The sequence below is a fragment of the Cryptosporidium parvum genome, chromosome 8 (assembly GCF_000165345.1).
Source record: "Cryptosporidium parvum Iowa II chromosome 8, whole genome shotgun sequence".
Classification (NCBI taxonomy): Eukaryota; Apicomplexa; class Conoidasida; order Eucoccidiorida; family Cryptosporidiidae; genus Cryptosporidium; species Cryptosporidium parvum.
Genome location: NC_006987.1, coordinates 58,638 through 75,841, shown reverse-complemented (window position 1 = coordinate 75,841; position 17,204 = coordinate 58,638). Strand labels below are relative to the sequence as shown.

General features: G+C 33.0%; 9 protein-coding genes across 9 annotated transcripts; 4 read left to right on the top strand and 5 right to left on the bottom strand.

Moving 5' to 3' along the window:
• Positions 1 to 11: 11 nt before the first annotated feature.
• On the bottom strand, positions 12 to 1,577 carry cgd8_280 (apcomplexan conserved protein; the record flags this gene model as incomplete). The annotated part of the gene is made up of 1 exon (XM_625491.1): positions 12 to 1,577. The coding sequence occupies one exon, from the start codon at positions 1,575 to 1,577 to the stop codon at positions 12 to 14; it is 1,566 nt and encodes a 521-aa protein (XP_625491.1).
• A 318-nt stretch (positions 1,578 to 1,895) lies between these two features.
• cgd8_270 (conserved hypothetical protein) lies at positions 1,896 to 3,017 on the bottom strand (the record flags this gene model as incomplete). Its single annotated transcript, XM_625490.1, has 1 exon — positions 1,896 to 3,017. One exon carries the CDS (start codon positions 3,015 to 3,017, stop codon positions 1,896 to 1,898), a length of 1,122 nt encoding a protein of 373 aa, XP_625490.1.
• Positions 3,018 to 4,127: 1,110 nt separating this feature from the next.
• cgd8_260 (hypothetical protein) lies at positions 4,128 to 6,494 on the top strand (the record flags this gene model as incomplete). The annotated part of the gene is made up of 1 exon (XM_625489.1): positions 4,128 to 6,494. The coding sequence occupies one exon, from the start codon at positions 4,128 to 4,130 to the stop codon at positions 6,492 to 6,494; it is 2,367 nt and encodes a 788-aa protein (XP_625489.1).
• A 452-nt stretch (positions 6,495 to 6,946) lies between these two features.
• Positions 6,947 to 8,659, top strand: cgd8_250 (MOZ/SAS histone aceytl-transferase; the record flags this gene model as incomplete). The annotated part of the gene is made up of 1 exon (XM_625488.1): positions 6,947 to 8,659. One exon carries the CDS (start codon positions 6,947 to 6,949, stop codon positions 8,657 to 8,659), a length of 1,713 nt encoding a protein of 570 aa, XP_625488.1.
• Positions 8,660 to 8,983: 324 nt separating this feature from the next.
• On the bottom strand, positions 8,984 to 9,991 carry cgd8_240 (hypothetical protein with 6 transmembrane domains; the record flags this gene model as incomplete). The annotated part of the gene is made up of 1 exon (XM_625487.1): positions 8,984 to 9,991. The coding sequence occupies one exon, from the start codon at positions 9,989 to 9,991 to the stop codon at positions 8,984 to 8,986; it is 1,008 nt and encodes a 335-aa protein (XP_625487.1).
• A 621-nt stretch (positions 9,992 to 10,612) lies between these two features.
• Positions 10,613 to 11,290, top strand: cgd8_230 (conserved hypothetical protein; the record flags this gene model as incomplete). Its single annotated transcript, XM_625486.1, has 1 exon — positions 10,613 to 11,290. The coding sequence occupies one exon, from the start codon at positions 10,613 to 10,615 to the stop codon at positions 11,288 to 11,290; it is 678 nt and encodes a 225-aa protein (XP_625486.1).
• A 235-nt stretch (positions 11,291 to 11,525) lies between these two features.
• cgd8_220 (ubiquitin-conjugating enzyme e2) lies at positions 11,526 to 12,098 on the top strand (the record flags this gene model as incomplete). The annotated part of the gene is made up of 1 exon (XM_001388379.1): positions 11,526 to 12,098. The coding sequence occupies one exon, from the start codon at positions 11,526 to 11,528 to the stop codon at positions 12,096 to 12,098; it is 573 nt and encodes a 190-aa protein (XP_001388416.1).
• A 215-nt stretch (positions 12,099 to 12,313) lies between these two features.
• On the bottom strand, positions 12,314 to 12,901 carry cgd8_210 (transcription factor TFIID, TBP; the record flags this gene model as incomplete). The annotated part of the gene is made up of 1 exon (XM_625485.1): positions 12,314 to 12,901. A coding segment is annotated over one exon (588 nt), but the record flags the coding sequence as incomplete, so codon positions are not given.
• An 875-nt stretch (positions 12,902 to 13,776) lies between these two features.
• cgd8_200 (hypothetical protein) lies at positions 13,777 to 17,169 on the bottom strand (the record flags this gene model as incomplete). Its single annotated transcript, XM_625484.1, has 1 exon — positions 13,777 to 17,169. The coding sequence occupies one exon, from the start codon at positions 17,167 to 17,169 to the stop codon at positions 13,777 to 13,779; it is 3,393 nt and encodes a 1,130-aa protein (XP_625484.1).
• Between the last annotated feature and the right edge of the window lie 35 nt (positions 17,170 to 17,204).

Here is a 17,204-nt window from a genome sequence, read left to right as displayed (position 1 = left end):
AATTAGATATATTAAATCTCCCTATTTACTAATTCTTCTATTCTATTTAATATTGAGATTAGTGAATTTTCCAAAGCTTGAGATTCATTATTTGTCTCAGAATTGTTATTTGATCTTGTTGTTATTATATTTTCTTCTAAAGCCTTATCACTTACTTTATTGTTTTTCTCCTCTATTTGAACAGTGTTCTCATGAATTATTTTGGATTCATCTATGATTTCTTCTGGATTTGGATCCTTTTCGGAAAACAAGTCCTTCCATTCACCATATTCATTTTTATTTTCACCAGTAAAAGGCAAAGACATTCTTGGAAGAAGTGTCTCACCATTTTTGAGGTCTATTTCTGTTAAAGATTGATCTAATAGGTGATCATTATCTATCTTTCTTCTTTTGTTATCATCCTTTTTTTGAATATCTTTTGAAATTTTCAAATCAACAGAATTAAGCCTTTGAGAATGATTAAACTTAAAAAGTTCGTATTTAGCTATCCTTTCATCCAAATCTTTTAGTAGTAGTTGAAAACTTTCTAAAATAACTTTAGATTCTTCTTCCTTTTGTACTTGGAGACTTAATGTCTCTATTTTCTGTATCAATTGAGTCCTCAGGTCCTGAAGGTAGTCCATGAAAATTTTTTCATCTTCTTTTTTGGACTCTCTATTGTTTGATTCCGTAGAGTCAATAACACCTTCAATTTCTAGAAACCTCTTTTCTAAAGGATCTGGCATCAAAGGATTACCGTATCTATCTTGGTAGTAATACTGAGGTCCATTATATAAGTTAACTAGGAATATTCCATCTTGGAGCATAGTATTCAAAATGAACTTGACTTCAGGGAATAAATTACCTTTTATTTCACAATCTTGAACAACTTTTTTAATAGTTTCTAAGGTCTCAATGGTAACAGGAATTCTCATATATTCAAAAGTTTGAGAATCCTCTTGACCATCTTCCAAACCTGTTTTGTATTGGGATTTAAATATTAAAAATAACAGATATATGATTGTAACGTTGTGATGAAGGTCTTCAAAGTCAGTATTTCTTAGATTGTGGTTGCTTCTATCATCGAAAGTGTCCTGGAGACTGTCCATAATCATAATACTAACATTCAAATCCAAAATATCTTCCTTATTTCCAGATTTTTGATCCTTAGAACTGTCGGAATTGGCTTGAAATTCACTAATCTTTTCTTGACTAATTTTCCAAGGAACATTTTCACTTTGATAATTAGTATTATGATTATCTGGTAAATCAAGCTCTAATCTCTTATTAAAAAGACGAATAACAACACCAAGTAGAATCTGAAAGCATTCCTCCTTCTCTTCAATTTCGGTACAGAATTGTACTGCACTAAACTTCATCTCTCTATATGTTTGACTAAACAACTTAAAGGTACCTGGATTCTTGAAATCGATCTCTCTATCCATGCTCAAAATCTTTCTCCTATAGCCTCTAAGTAGTCTTACCACATCCCTATAGTAGCATAAAGTTCTACCACATAGAACTCCTGGGAAATAATATCCTTCAAAGATGTCTCCTGGACGGAAACGCTCTTTTGCTTCATGCTCCTTATTTGACATATGAAATCATCCATACAAATACTTCAAGAGTGGAGGCATTGAGTTGAGTTTATTGGAATGCTTTCTTCTTTTTAAATTTAAGTTTTTTTTTCTTCAACCAATTTCTTTTATTAATTTTAAGAAGCCAAGTATTTAAAGCGTAATGCATGACCTTGGCGCCAAAAAAAGGTGCAGATTATGCAAATTAATAGAAACATAAAAAGGAAGGATAAAAGATAAGAAGAATGAGAGAAGATATGGAAAAGTTAAAGGAAAAGGAGTGGGAATATACAACATTTAAGAAAAGAAGGCTAGTTTGAGGAGAAGAAGGAAGTGATGTTAGTATTTAATTTCGAAATTAGGACAAATGCATGCAGTATTAATAATTGATTTGATGAAGAATACATTAAATTTATCAGATAAAACTTGGAAGGTATTGTGAATAGCTGCCATAATTTTTGGGGAGCTAGTGATAAATCCTGAGATGATAATGTTGTTTTCTTGGAGAATTTGAGAGTGCAATATTCCTTTTTGTACAAGCTGGTTCGTAAGTAGTATAACGATACTCTTAATTAGATCCTCTGGAGAGAAGTTCTTCTGATCATGGTTAAGAAATTGTAGTTTTCCCAGTGAAGAAGCCACAGAATCTCCTTCAAGATTGATTTCAGGATAAGATTGTCCATAAATATCTTTAACAATTAAATCACAGTTTTGAATATTACCTTTAGAAACAATCTTATCAATGTCCTCCATGTTTTCTATCTTGAGGTCAAGTATATTTACTAAACCCCAGAAGGTGTATTCTCCAATTTCAATATTTCCAACTCTTTTTGAGCAAGAATTTTCCGTAAAATGTAGGAATTCTGTGCATGATTTGCCAATATTGATATGAACAAAGTGTGTTAAATCTACCATATTGTTATTTAAACTTTGAAGCTGGATGGGTTCTTGGTCATCTAGGCAATTAAATATACCTAAAGTTTTAGTGAAGTTATTTTTAAAGGTATATCTTTCCAGAAAATCTTCAAGTTCAAAGTTGTGTTTCAGTATTCTTACAGGGTCAAAAGTGCTTTCTTTTTCATACAAAAGAACCTCTAACTTATCAAAGTCTGTACCTAAGCTGCCCTTCAATAAATAAAAACTTTCCTGATTTTGTTTATCTTCTACCATTACTGAAATTTGAATCTTTTTTTGAATTTCTTCCATAATTTCTAAAATTATTCTCTTAAAATCCAACAAACTTGTTCGAATAAATATCAACAAAAATCTTTGACTTTTAGTTTCTTCCAGTTCTATATCCTTTAATGATCCTCCCAATATCACAAACTTCTCTTTCATTTCATCCCTTTTAATTATCTTTTCTAGAATCAAAACCTTTTCTTTTTTGCTGGTTAGTTCATTAATTGCTATACAAATATCAGCTTGATTTCTAAAAATCTCAACTCCTAAAGAATTACCCATTATTTTCAACTCTCATTTAGGAAACTTTGTACTTGTTAAAATTTGTACTCTGCTTTCCCACAGCTGGTTCTTAAATAAATACCGAACAAAGTAATGTCCACTCTAATGCCTACCCTTCATATTCTTACAAACTATGCTAATTCTTTTATTATTATATTTTTTCCTACAAAATGGTAATATTTATTGTTGCATATTTCCCGCCAAAATTGCATGACTTGAGCAAACAGAATATTGAGTTAGAAAATAGTAAAGATGCTAAATATACAAGGAAGTTTAGTAATTCAGTATTAATAAATATTATTTATCCATAAGGACTTGGTATTGCAGAATACATCACTCAACTCTGTTATTGCTGTAATTTAAAAGACTAACTTTATTGAGTTGGAAAGTAACTAATAAAATTAATAGTCAGTTACAATAAAATACAAGAAAGTTAGAGACATATTTTTAAATACTACCTATAATGGTTAAATTCTTCAAAATAGTTTAGCTTTGACACCAAGAAATTTAGATTATTATAATACACAGATCTTAATGTCTTTCTAACGGAGTTGTAGTATATTAGCCATAGGGAATCTCACAGGAATCTACTGCTTATAGATGAAACATGCCTATTCCATCTTATTCATACATGTTTAAAACAAATGTAACGAATAGAAGTTTGTAAATAAAAGAAAGAGCTATGAAGCTAATTTATAATTCAAAATGATAAAAGAGAAGTGAACAATTTGAACAAACTAAACTTTCAAATGATTAAGAATAAAACATTAAGCTTATTCTTTAGATGGCCTAGTCCAAATGTTTGTAGAGCAGACTTCCTTTTCTTACTACCAAGAAATAAAAGGAGTTTTTACTCCAATGCACTAAATTAATTTTGTTTCTAAAACTCAATTAATCGCTTTAAGCTCAGAATATAACTAAAGGATAAAATTTGAAAATTTAAATAATCTTTGGCCTAAAAAATCCTATGTATTAATGTGGGACTTTAAAGTAAGAAGTTCCCGCCCAAACGTGCTATTATTATTAGGCAGATAATTTGGTTAGAAAGTTGAAATCTGATCATTGTGGGAATTAGGAAGAAAAGTAAAGAAAGTTGGAAGAATAGGCATAATGGATGATCCGAGTTTTGATCCGGGTAGCTCAGAGATGGCCTTGATGGAGGTAATGGCAAAGAGTTTACATCATGTTTTTGAGACTTTCCAATATGAAGCCAATACAACATTAAGGAATAAAAGCGACCAAGCAATATCTAAATCTCTGGAGCAGTATGTTTCCAGCTTGAAAAGTGTGTTTTCTGAGTCATTTGGTAATTTGAGTACTTACTTTGGTAATCCTGATGAACTTCAGGAATCAATGGACATGTTTTTTTTCAGTGCATATATATTTGAGTTATTCTACGTGGTATTTTATTCGGATGAAGATGAATTAATAGATAATTTGTTCAAATGGTATCTTAAATATGGAATGAGAGATTCTGTTTCTCAGTTAGTTGGACAGTTAACTGAAGCTTCTGACAACTTTTTAGATTTACAAGAAACTGGTAGGGTATCGGAAGCTATGCATGCAGAAGAAAGACTTGGAAAGCTCCTTACAAGAGCTCTATTATTGGGAGAGGTTGAATTATTTAACTCAAGTCTTTGGAGTTTGTTTCCGAACAATAAATTTATACTTACTTTAAGTAATTTGCTAAGCCATTATTCGAAGGACATTTATCCAATTAGCAGAGGCTTAACCAAAGAACTTCAATCATTGAAGAATAGTCTTCCTGCTGTAGTTCAGACTGCCTTAGAAGGAATTTTTGGTAATGGAGGCGTAATTCAGGACTGTTCTGATTCTTGGTTAGAAGCTTTTGTGTTTTCTTCAAGGTATGTTTCTGGAATAACTTTGGATAACTTTCCTCAGTTCTTATCTGTTTACTTGGACTGTTTAAGCCAGTATACGTCTCCAGTAGCTGGACTCGGCTCTTCTGTGACGAGATCATCACAAAATAAGAGATCATCTGCTCTTAGGAAAGCTCCTCAAGATATATTAGAGCATGAACTTGGAGCTTTGTATTTGCTTTCAAGGGATTTAAGCAAATTAATTGTTCATATATACGAGTCATCTGAATTGTATGGGCCATTTCTTGCTGTACATTTGTTTGATCCTCTCTTTTATGAAGGATTTCTTGAGGAAGTACCTTTGGAACTCAAGTCAAAGAATTTGAGATCCAGAGTTTTGATGAACTATGCTCTTTGGCTGGTAGAGACTGATCTTTGCGACCCTGCAATTTATTTACAAGAATGTTCAGACTCACCAGATTTAAAAGATGATGTACTAAGAGCATTGACATTGATTTCAAATAAGATTCCTTTCTTATTTGAATATGTATCAGATAATCTTGAAACAGAGGCAGATAAAATCTTTCTTATGAGTAATGGAGAATCAAGTGATTTAAAGTGTAGACAATGTTTTCTAAATGAGTATATCCCAGATTGGAGCATGGATGAATCAATTTCAGTATTTCTCAAGTTAATCAGAGATTTCATTCATCAGATTGTGCCTTTAAAAGATCAACAGATCGATTTTTCTAGAAAACTTATAGTGGAGAGATTTAACCAAGTAACTTTGGAGCTTCAGAAATCATTCGGACCCAAAATATCTCTAAAACAACTGCTTTTGTTATTAGAAAAGATAATTCTTCTTATAGAATTGGCAAGAATTGAAGGTACTAACCAGATAGTGTCTATTTGGATGATTTTGGAGCATTTTGTAGGTGTTTCTCCTACTCTATTTCTGAATATTATCAACGAAAAAATAGATATGTATTCACAGTATAACTTTCAAGAAAATCTCCCGGAAGAGTACATGGCAGAATCTATTCCAACAAAAGATATCTCTCTTGATAAACAGCTTATTTTAATGACAGAATTTTATCCCCAAAGAGGGATTTTGGAAACAATTTCACAACTAATTCCTGAATTTTCGGGTCAAGGATCTAACCTAAAGATCCCTCCATTTTTAAGAACAATGATTGAATTTTCTCAGCATATTAATTTGATATTTTGGACTGTTCTCTCTCCTACTTGGAATCAAGAAAAGCAACTTTGGGAATCTACGTCAAATTTTAATAGAGATAGTCTTGCAAAATTGAGCTGTTTAAAAAATCAACTTTGCCAGGAATGCTCTTTCTATCAGTCATCCTCAGAGGAAGAGATCTTAGATGATGCAGCTAAAATGATTTTATCAGTAAACCCTAACGCCATACCTCAAATTTTAGTACCCTTATATTGTTTATATTGTCATAAGCTCCTTGAAGGACATACATCGGGGAGCATTCAGAATGTAGATGTCATTTCTGGTATCTATTCAAGCTGGATGGATATTCTCTTTGCCCATGCAGTATCCGATACCTGCCATCCTTTCATTAATAACTCAAATTTAAATTCGACAATTATTTCCGAAGTTTCAAACACCATTAACAATTCTTTCATTTGATTTACAACCTATTACAATATCTACAACTTATATAAACAAGAGTATACACACAAAAGAAGTCTAATAACCAAAAAAATTTGACAAAATCATCTATATTATACTAATTAATCTTCATGTCTATTAATTCTTGACTTATTCTCTTTACTGGTCACCCCACTTACCTGGCAAGTTATTACCGCCAAATTGCGTGTTTAAGGCGGGGAATCCATGGGTTAATTTGATCAAGGTTAAATAGAATTAGTATTTAAGATAGGGAAAAGTATAGGACAAAAGAAAGCGTTTGACTCCAAGTGTGATTTTTTTAAAAAATTAAATTAGAGGGGAAAAAACTGAAATAATTAATTAAAATTGAGGAGGATTTCAACAGTTGCTCATTTACCCAGAAATCAAAAGACTATTGAGAAGGATATCTTTTTTACCTTCTATTAAAGAGTAGTAGATTTTTCGTGTGGATGACAAAGAGTAGCAAAGATGATACGACAAAGGTACTTAAGAAAGGCCAGAAGGTGTCTTCTGGCGAACAAAAGAAAAGTGGAGGAATGTCTGGACTTGATATTTATATGAAGCAGTTTCCGGGAGCACTGCTACCCAAGACACAAATAATGGGATGTGAGTATCGACAAAAATCCGCTCAGAAGAGTTCGGGAAAACCTTTGTTAAGACTTCCAGAAGGTATGGATCATTCAAGCTCCAATCTCATTAGAATCTGGAGGCCAGCTCTAGTGGTGCACTGTAGAGAGAGAAGAAGGGCAAAACTTAAAGGAAGCAATACTAATCCTGCAATGAACTATGACTACTATATTCACTGGGAAGGAACAGATCGTAGGTTGGATTGTTGGCTAACATGGGAATCTTTGAGAGTTATTCCAAATGAATACTTACCTCTTTCTCACAGCAAGCCAAAACACGACCATGAAACCCAGAATTCAGAAGCCTCTGCTTCGACTAATGAACCTCCAAAACCTAAACTAAAAGCTTCAGATATTTCTGTTGCAAAGGATGACATAATTATTGGGGAGATTCCATATTATCATGACATAGCACACGAAGGAATGGATGAAGAATACTTAAAGGAGCACGAAGAATTAACCAAAGTAAAGACAATTGGCAAAATAGCTATGGGACCTTTTGTGGTTGATACTTGGTACTATTCTCCATACCCTAAGGAGGTACAGAATGTTGATATTTTATATATATGCGAATTTTGCCTCTCATTCTTTGCTCATTCAGATGAATATACTAGACATCAGAGATGTTGCATTATGTTCTATCCCCCTGGAAACGAGCTTATTAGACAAGATGGACTTTCCATGTTTGAAGTTGATGGAAGGCTTGCCAGAGTTTATTGCGAAAATCTATGCTTCCTTTCAAAGCTTTTCTTGGATCATAAAACTTTATACAACTCTGTACATCTCTTCTTGTTTTATGTCCTTACTGAATGCGATGATAAAGGTTATCACATTGTTGGATATTTTTCAAAAGAAAAGTTCAGCAAGAATAATCTTTCTTGTATAATGATTCTTCCTCAATATCAGCGAAAGGGCTATGGAAAGTACTTAATTAACTTTTCATATTGCCTTTCAAATCTTGAGCAAAAGCCAGGCTCTCCTGAAAGACCACTTTCAGATCTTGGTAGAGTCTCTTATATATCATATTGGGGCTATATTTTACTAGAACTTTTAATGGACGGCTCTCAAGATGTAATTCTTTGGAATAAACCCCAAAAAGACCAACCTCAGGAGAAATCATTACTGAAACAAGCTGCAACTATAAGTAATTTCCAAGATGTTATTCATCAGACTCAGTCCACTCAAAGGACTACCAGATCTTCAAAACAAAAAGAGAGAAAAATGAATTCAGATGCAAATTCTGATAAATCTTCTTGTCCTTCCATTGGATGCTGCCCAAATACCAGGTTTATCACCGTCCAACAGTTAAGTGAGATGACTAGAATTGAATGCAATGATATTCTTATGACTTTCAATGAATTTGGTCTTCTAAAGTCTCTCAGCAATGGGGAAAGCTTTGTTTTCCTTCCTGTACAACTTATTCCCCAGCTACTCCAAAAAACTGGAAAACCTGCCACACAAATGTATCTCTCCAAAATTAACTACACTTCATATGAAAACTTCTTGGCTCCTTTTGAATGTAATGCTATCCAGTGAATTTCAAATATATATACTTATTTGCTTTAACTTTTTTTTTTATATTCAAAACAATTTTTTTCATACCTTTCTCATTTCCCAACTTTTTACTCTTCTGATGCCTCTGTTTGCATGCAATAATTTCCCCCCAACAAGTTTATTTCCCATACCGGCGTTCCACATGACGTGGATGCACGAATTCATTGCCTGAATGTTTTATGCTCGTAAAGTCGTGGAATTTATAAGGCCAGATAAAAAACATAAACGAGAAAAATTAAGGTGAGGAAAAAAAAAGAAAACAAATGATAAATGAGTAGATAGGAAAAACAGACATTTTACAAAGAATTACTTTTGTTTGGATTTGGTTGTGGTCTTGCGCCTAACTTGGGTCTTTTTTGCAATTGAACTTCCTCTAAACATCAAAAGGAAATTCATTAACAAAGTTCCTGTGATATTTGCAATTCCAAGAATTGTGGCTCCTATATAATCTCCAGAGTATGCACCATAAAGAGCAGAATAAGTTAGAGATAAGTTTCCAGGAGCCCTCATGGAACTAGCAATTATACTAATATTGGCATTTGAAAACCAGGAGATTTCTGCCGCTCCAAAAAACCCTGGTCCAACCCTACACACAATGCTAACTCCAAGACTATAGAGGAAAGAAAGTAGAGCTTCTCCAAAAAAACTACTCAGAGGGAAAAGACTGTAATCCCCATGCTTCAAACCCTCAAGTAGATATTTTGGAATTATTTGATATTCGTTTCCAAGGTAAAATAATAAAATGCCACCCATTACTCCTCCCAAAGTGGAAGATATTACCGACCCCATCATTATACCAAAACTTGGATATTTACCAAGGTGGTAATTTACCATTGAGTAAGTTGGGCAAACCTCATATCCTCTATATATTACATATCCAAAAATAAAAGATGAACAGAATGCTAAAAATCTTAGTTGGTTTGTTTGATCCCATGTACTTAACCATCCGAAAACTTGATCAATATGGCTTATTATCTTGTATTTTTGAAGTAAAGGAAAGAAACTCTGATTTCCCAAGTAGCTCATTAATATTTTGTGGCCTTGGCCCTCAAAAACTAGAGGTCTAAGAAGTGGGGAGAATAATGATACGTATATATAAAAAAAGCTACTTTCTAGAGCTGAAAATAACCAAAAAAGTAATAATCCCCAAGATGGTATCATACTTTTAAATAAAAATGAAATACTATATACCTTTTCTCTAATCACTTCCATTAAACCAAATTCCACATCCTCTTCCTTAGTTCTTCTGGCTGATCTAGAGGGAGTACTCTTTGGCCTATTTTCCTCCGCTCCTCTTCTTCTCGTAATTGCCATATTGGGTTAGAATATTCTTCTTATTTTGTTTATACTTACAATTCTAGAAACCTCACAGTTTTGTTTCTTTTTCCTTTTCCCCTATTAACTTGAATAACTTTAATTAATTAATTAATTATAATTCTCTCCTTCCCACACTTGCTACAAATTCCACATATTTTGTTCAGTCTTTCCCCACTTGTTGAAGTCTATTTGCTTGCCATATTATGTATTCTGATTAAACCAAAAAAAAAAATATATATATATATATATATATATATATATATATATATAGGATTCCATCTTTTTGTCATTTTTTTATTTTATTCTAATGACCTTAATCATTTTAATTATGTATGTATTTTTCACATTATCTTTCCTATCTACAAAGCTATTATGTACAAAACTTTTGTTTGGTACAAAAGCATCCTTTTAATTCGAAAAAACACGAGTTTCAACAAATATTCGGACGAAACACAATACATATTACAAAGCTAGCTCATGTTGATTCACACCAACTTTTTAAATATTATTTTACTATTAATTATTAATTCTTGCTTTTCATCCTTATTTTTGGCGCCAAGATACCATTTACCTATATATTTTCATTAAATACAAAATATATTATAAAATTAGACTAAGATGAAGGAGGAATCTGTTAAGGTTCTAATTCCAGGTCAGCCAGTTAGACGCATAGTAGAGGCCAAAGAGCCACTATATGGAGTCTATATGGATGATAATGGGGATATGTACGCCTCTTTAATGTGTAGAGAGGACCAGATTGGTAAAATGCAAGTTGGAAACAATGAAGGAGGAAAAGCCATAGGCGTAGTAAACAGAGTTTTACCTAGAAAAGGAGTGGAAGTTAGACTTTTAGATAGGAGTGGTAGAGGATATAAAAATGAAATAGAGGGTGTAACAGGCCTAATACGTCCACAAGATATTGGATGTTGGAATATGAATAGTGATGCAGATCCAAATGTGACATATGCATCCTCAACATCCGGATCTTCATCCGGTTCAGCCTCAACGGGCTTAGCTAATGATCATTTAGAATCTCAGGCTAGCTATTGGATGAATGACTGCTATAGACCTGGTGATGTTGTTAGGTGCTCTATTCTAAGTGTTGTTCCTCAGATTCTGCTCAGTACAAACTCTCAAGATCTTGGCTGCATTTTTGCTCCTTGTAAGAGCTGTAAACTAGGTATGGCTTATCCTATATCATATAATGCTGTACTATGTAAGAAGTGCGGGACATCAATGCTTAGAAAGACTGCAAAGCCAAAATTGGACTCTGAAGATGGGGAGATAATTGATTAAGAACAGAGATATTTCAAGTATTTTATGGATTTGGGTTTTCTAAACAAAGTATGTTTTAGATGCAGGTTTAACTTAGATATAATTTTGAATAATACAATTTTATATTTTTATGTTCCCCCTTATATATTTTTAATAATAGCGCATAATTCTTTAGCAGTAATTTCCTAGATTGATAAATTAATGTGAGCTTAAAGTAATCCTAGGCTTTCAAAAGATTCTTCCTTAAAGTCTCTAGTTGTTATCGTTAATTAACTCTGGATATATTTATATAAATTCTATTTATTATAGACCTAAATTTAGTCTTAAAGCCAAGACTAATATGGATGTTTCCCTGCTAAGGCTTAGAAAAGAATTTGAAGATGTTGGATTACCAGAGTTTTGTAAGGTAAAATTTAATACAGAAACAGCTCTTGATAATGATACTATAGAAAATCTATGTGATACAAGCAAGTTAGATCTTGACAATATATCTAATTGTTTTGTAGTCGTTTTACAACCTAAAGAGGGTATTTGGACAGATAAAACACTACAATTTATTATTAGGGTACCAAAAGAGTACCCATTTAAGCCTCCAAAAGTGAAGTGTTTAAGTAAAATTCTTCATCCAAATATTGATAAGCTTGGGCACGTTTGTATTAATATAATTAGAGAAGACTGGAAGCCAACTTTAACAATTTCCATAGTAATTTGTGGTTTACTCAACCTCTTAATAGAACCTTCTAACTCTGACCCATTCAATGAGTTCGCCTCCATTCTGTTTGAGTCAAACCTCTCGTTATTTAAATCAATTAATAGATCCCTTTATTAGAGCTCTTAACAAAAAAAAAAAAAGCAAATTAAGTTAAAAACAAACGATAACATAACATTTCCTAATTCAACAACTCTATCTATCTACTTCTTTGCTTATAATTTGTCACTAAACAAAGAATGAATTGCTTTACCACAAATCTAGCCATCTGTTCCAATAATATTAAGGTGGTATGTACAATTGTTATCGGAAAAACACAATACATACAAAAAGATTCAGACTAACCTAGAGCGTATCAAATATGGTTTTATATATTCCAACACTTTCTGTAATCCTTCCACACTTCTTCCACCTGCCATACCTATCTTTCCAGAAAAATGAATGGTTAATGTCACAATTTCAATTTTACCATTTCTAAAAAAGGCGGGATTGTTTGCCCGCTCTAGTCTGCCTTTGTTTTGATTCACGTTTCCATATTGGTGTGCTAATAGCTGCCGTTGTAAGAATTCAGGATTGCATCCTTGATTGTAAAGATATAAAACAGGAATACGGATTCTGAGACCAGGGTTTCTTTCTGGTTCATAGTCCACAAAAACATAAATTTCGCGAAGTACTCTGAGATCAATAGGGAAGCCAGCATCAATAACAGCTTGAATATTATGAACCTCAAAACTTAAAAGTTTTGCTTTTTCAAAACCTTTACTTCTAAGTTTTCTAACGATCTTCTTGAGTGAATTTTTTGTACATTCAACGCTAACCCCTCCTGTGGCTTGAATTTTACCATTTGAAAATGCCGAAACTGTAACCACACTTTTCGTATGTTTATCTGGGATATCGGCTCTAAAAATACAATAAATTAGATGTTATAAATGGCAAAAATAGAGTATATAAGGGCATGAAATTAAGTTAAAATATAAAAACATATATTTAATTTCAAATGCACCAACTGTAATTTAATCCTTTCCTAGGATTAATTATCCCCTTAAAAACTTAAAATAACTTACCTTGCAGCAGGAAACTCCTGAGGATCATAATATGTGTTCCCAAAATTCTCTGTAAACCATGGTAAATCAATATTCACTCCAGTATTTGCGCTTGCTAATACATTGTAAATATTTAATACCATTGGCTGCTCTGGCTCCTCCATTTCCATAACTGAACCAATATCTTCCTCAAATTCACACCTTGAAGCCTCCATTATAAATGTGTTGTTGCTTCCCTAATTTTTCTCAGCTTCTTTTCTTCTTGCTTGAATTTTTAGTTTATATTATTAAAACAAAGGTCTTTACTTTTCATAATTCAACTCTAAACTTCTTACCAATTACTTTCTGCCACAATCATCCAACTCCCCTTAATACTACCTATCTTTTGGTATTTTAAGTAATGACTAAGCAACTCTTTGAAAAAGAACAAATTTTGTTTTTACTCAGAAATGTTAATAAATTTTTAATACAACAATTTACCGCCAAACATTGCCGCTAAAAATGCAATACTTTCTATTAGTAACCTTCCACACAGGAAGTAATTTTAGTCAAAGACAATCTACTATTATTCCTTGCAATTTGTAATTATTTATATATACCTATTTATATTTGTTCATTGAATTACAGAAAATAAGTAAATGGACACTTTGAATAGTCCACAGAAGTGGGTTTCTTCCGTACCTACACTTTAATAACTCTGTTTATTTAATATAGTATATATTATATTGTTTTCGACCTCCAAAAGAGAAAAGATCTTATAAGATTCTGGATGGAATTCTAGATTTTCTTTCTAATCTAGTTTCTGGCATCTTATCTGTTAATGTATGTTCTGCTGGACAATAACTAGCAATATTTGCAAGTGCTTTACCATTATTTGTGTTATTAATATATGAATAATTCCTATTAGCTGAGGATGTAAACGACATAATGGATGAAGCGCCTCCCATCATATTATCGCCTTTATTTACTACGGATTCTTGATGATTCAGTGTTTTATTATGATGATGCTGACTAGAATTTTCTGTATCAATTATCGATTCTTGCAGTACACACGGAATTACATTTGGATTAGACTCTCCAGAGTCTAAAGTCAAGCTTCTTCTTGAGCTATTTCCTCCAACTATTACTTTCTTCTCTGTATCCCTAGCTATATTCTCTTGTTGAATTAAATTGTAATTAGGAGATGATGTTGCTGTCAAAGGATAATGAGGAGATGAATTGCTGACTCTACTCTTTGCAACAGGTACAAAGACACTCTTATTAACTTCCTTCAATATTAAATTGAAATTTTCTCCTCTAAGTTGGTTTTCATAGCGAATTTGGTTCTGTACCTGCCCAATACTCTTACCCTTATTTTGGAGATGAGAATAATCAATACAAGTTTGTGGTTTAGGTAATGAATGAGGAGCCTGAGTAATCTTTGAAATTGATGGATCTGGTACCGGTTCTTGTCTTAATACTGAAGCCTGATTCTTAATCTTCTTCGCTTCTGCACTATTAGTCTTGGCAGAATTATTCAGTGATAACATCTTCATAGCCACAACATATCTTTGCCTAACAATTTCAATCATTTCCTCGATAGAACTATACTTTAGAGCTTGAGAACTTTCTTCGGAGTTATTCTCGGTGGCAAATGATCCATTCGACTCCAACAAATAATGATAATAAACAACACAAATGTCCTTAATAGTTTCAATAATATCCAAGTCTCCCTCTAGAGCTGCTCTAACCTTCTCCCATACCATCTTAACAATATATGGAAGAAAACCATATCCAACAAATGGGTCTTTATCTTGAACCTTTTGTTGGTCATCTATACTATTTGAACTCAATATAGCATCGCCATTCCTCTCAACCTCGTTTCTTAAATCCTGAAACATAATCCTATAGATACGATGGAACAGATCTATAAGAGAATTAATCTTCTCACCAACAACATCAATTGAAACCCCATTTCCAAGAACTCCTTCATTTTGGTTATATGAATTACCAGAATTCTGATGTGAAACTACGCAGTTTAGTGCAAATGTTAACACAAACTGATCCATCGTAGTTAACTGCATTAATGGGCCAATCAACATCTCTTCTTTGTCTGAAAGTTGGAAGTTGGATTCATGGCTTTCTAATACCTTATCAAAAAGACCAGCACTGCCAACTATTTCATTATATAGTAATTGTTCCATAAAAGTGAAGAAATGATCTACTTCCTCAATTCTAATTGGCTTTTTTGTACCATTTTCTATCTCTGATTTAATTTCATGACTAATAATTTTGTTTAGTTTAACATCCTCTACCTCATTAGCACTTTCTTTAATCACTATCTCACCTCCAGCCTTTCCTACTTGATAGGAATTGAAATTACTACCACTCTCAGGAATCACTGGTAATGTAACAGCATTCAATTTTGATAAATCTATTGACATTGGATAGTTCTCATTTGAATAAGTAGAGTGGAAATTTGGAAGCATCATTCCATTACTCATAGTCTCACCGCCCATGTTGAAATTGCTGTTATCACTTACTTTTCTAGTTGAACCATATATACTATTTGTATCCGGTTGTTCATTTGTATTAATAATTGACTTTGGAGAGCTCTGAAAATGAGGATTAATTACTCCATCATTCAAACTTTTGCCACCTCTCTTCTGAATATCATCCTGAGATACATAAGAATAGTTGCCTGCTCCTACTGTAATATTAGGCACAGAAAAGACTTTGGGAATCATGGATATGATTGACTGACCCATATTTTGAAGTGATTGTCCAAAAGTTTGAAATTTGTTGAAATTTTGCATTCCACTTCGATCATCAGCTCCAGCATTTGAAGAATTCATCATTGGTGAGCCCAAAGATCCGGACTCCATTACTCCCTTATTTATTTGAGCTGCAATATGTGGGGAGATATAATTTGAGGTTGGCCTCATGAATTGTTGAATTGGCATTTGCTGATATGATACATTAACAGGAATTTGGTAAGGTATATGCTGAATTGCATTTGGAACAACTGACGGAGTTACTTGGTTAGCTATAAATTGCCTTCCATCATTTACTGTGTAATAAGAATTTGGTGCAACACTTCCTCTAAATGCTAACCTTGGTGTATAATTTGAGTCCAGAGCATTTGAAACAACGGGGATTCTAGACATATAAGAGGAAACTCCATCTTGATAAACTGAAGATTTTGTATTATAATCAAAAAAGGTCCCTCTAGAAGTCAACGGTCGAGGAGACAATGTATCTTGGCTCGCGTCAAATCCCTCATGAATCCCAGAGTTCTGTTTTTGAAGCCTTTTTTTAGATGGGGATTTCTTTTCTGCCACTTTCTTTCGTGGAGAAAAAACTTGCAACTTATGGGTATTTACATTGTTTGAAAACTTTTCATCTGGTTTACCTCTACTTTGGATTATTGGTGAATATGTTGTCTTTTCACTCAATTTAATATACTCTACATTACCTTCTTTCAAACTAAATGTATTATTATCACTTAATGGCTTGTTAACATTAGAGATTAAGTTCTCAGAATCTACTTTTTTATCTGTAATATTACTATCTTTAATTATTTCTATGTTTTCTTTCCTTTCTGGATTTCCTGACTCAAAAGAAACTCTCAAAAGTTGAGATGTACCTCTAAGCCTTCTTGTATCCACCAACTTTTTCAAAGTTTCAAAGTTAATATATTGGTCAGCTCCAAGTGGATATGGGACCAACTTCTCACCATTCTTTGCAGGGTATTGAATATCTCTCATTAAAAGCTCCCAATCATACATATTCCAGTATCCTTTATTCCCTTTATCATAGTACATAAATATCATTTCCAATCTTAACAATCCTGCTGGGCTGCTAGTAGAATGTGGAGTCGAATTATCCAATAGTCCTGCCAAACACATAAACTGGGAGCCGCTTAACATGTCAGTCCCACTCATGATCCAGCATAGGTCCCCTCTCTCTGTCATTGAGCTCACACCTCCTCTAATTGTATAACAGCTTTTTCCTAAGTCAAGCAATAACTTAGAAAGCTTTTCTCTGCTCAATCCTTCCTCTAATCCTGCATACTTACGAAAATATCCCATAACTTTATCAAACTTCTCTCCATCCCATTGTAGTTCTGCCCACAAAGAGTTGTAATCCTCTTCTTTGATTACCAACATCTTTCTTTCTTATCATACAACCTTGTATTCCCTCT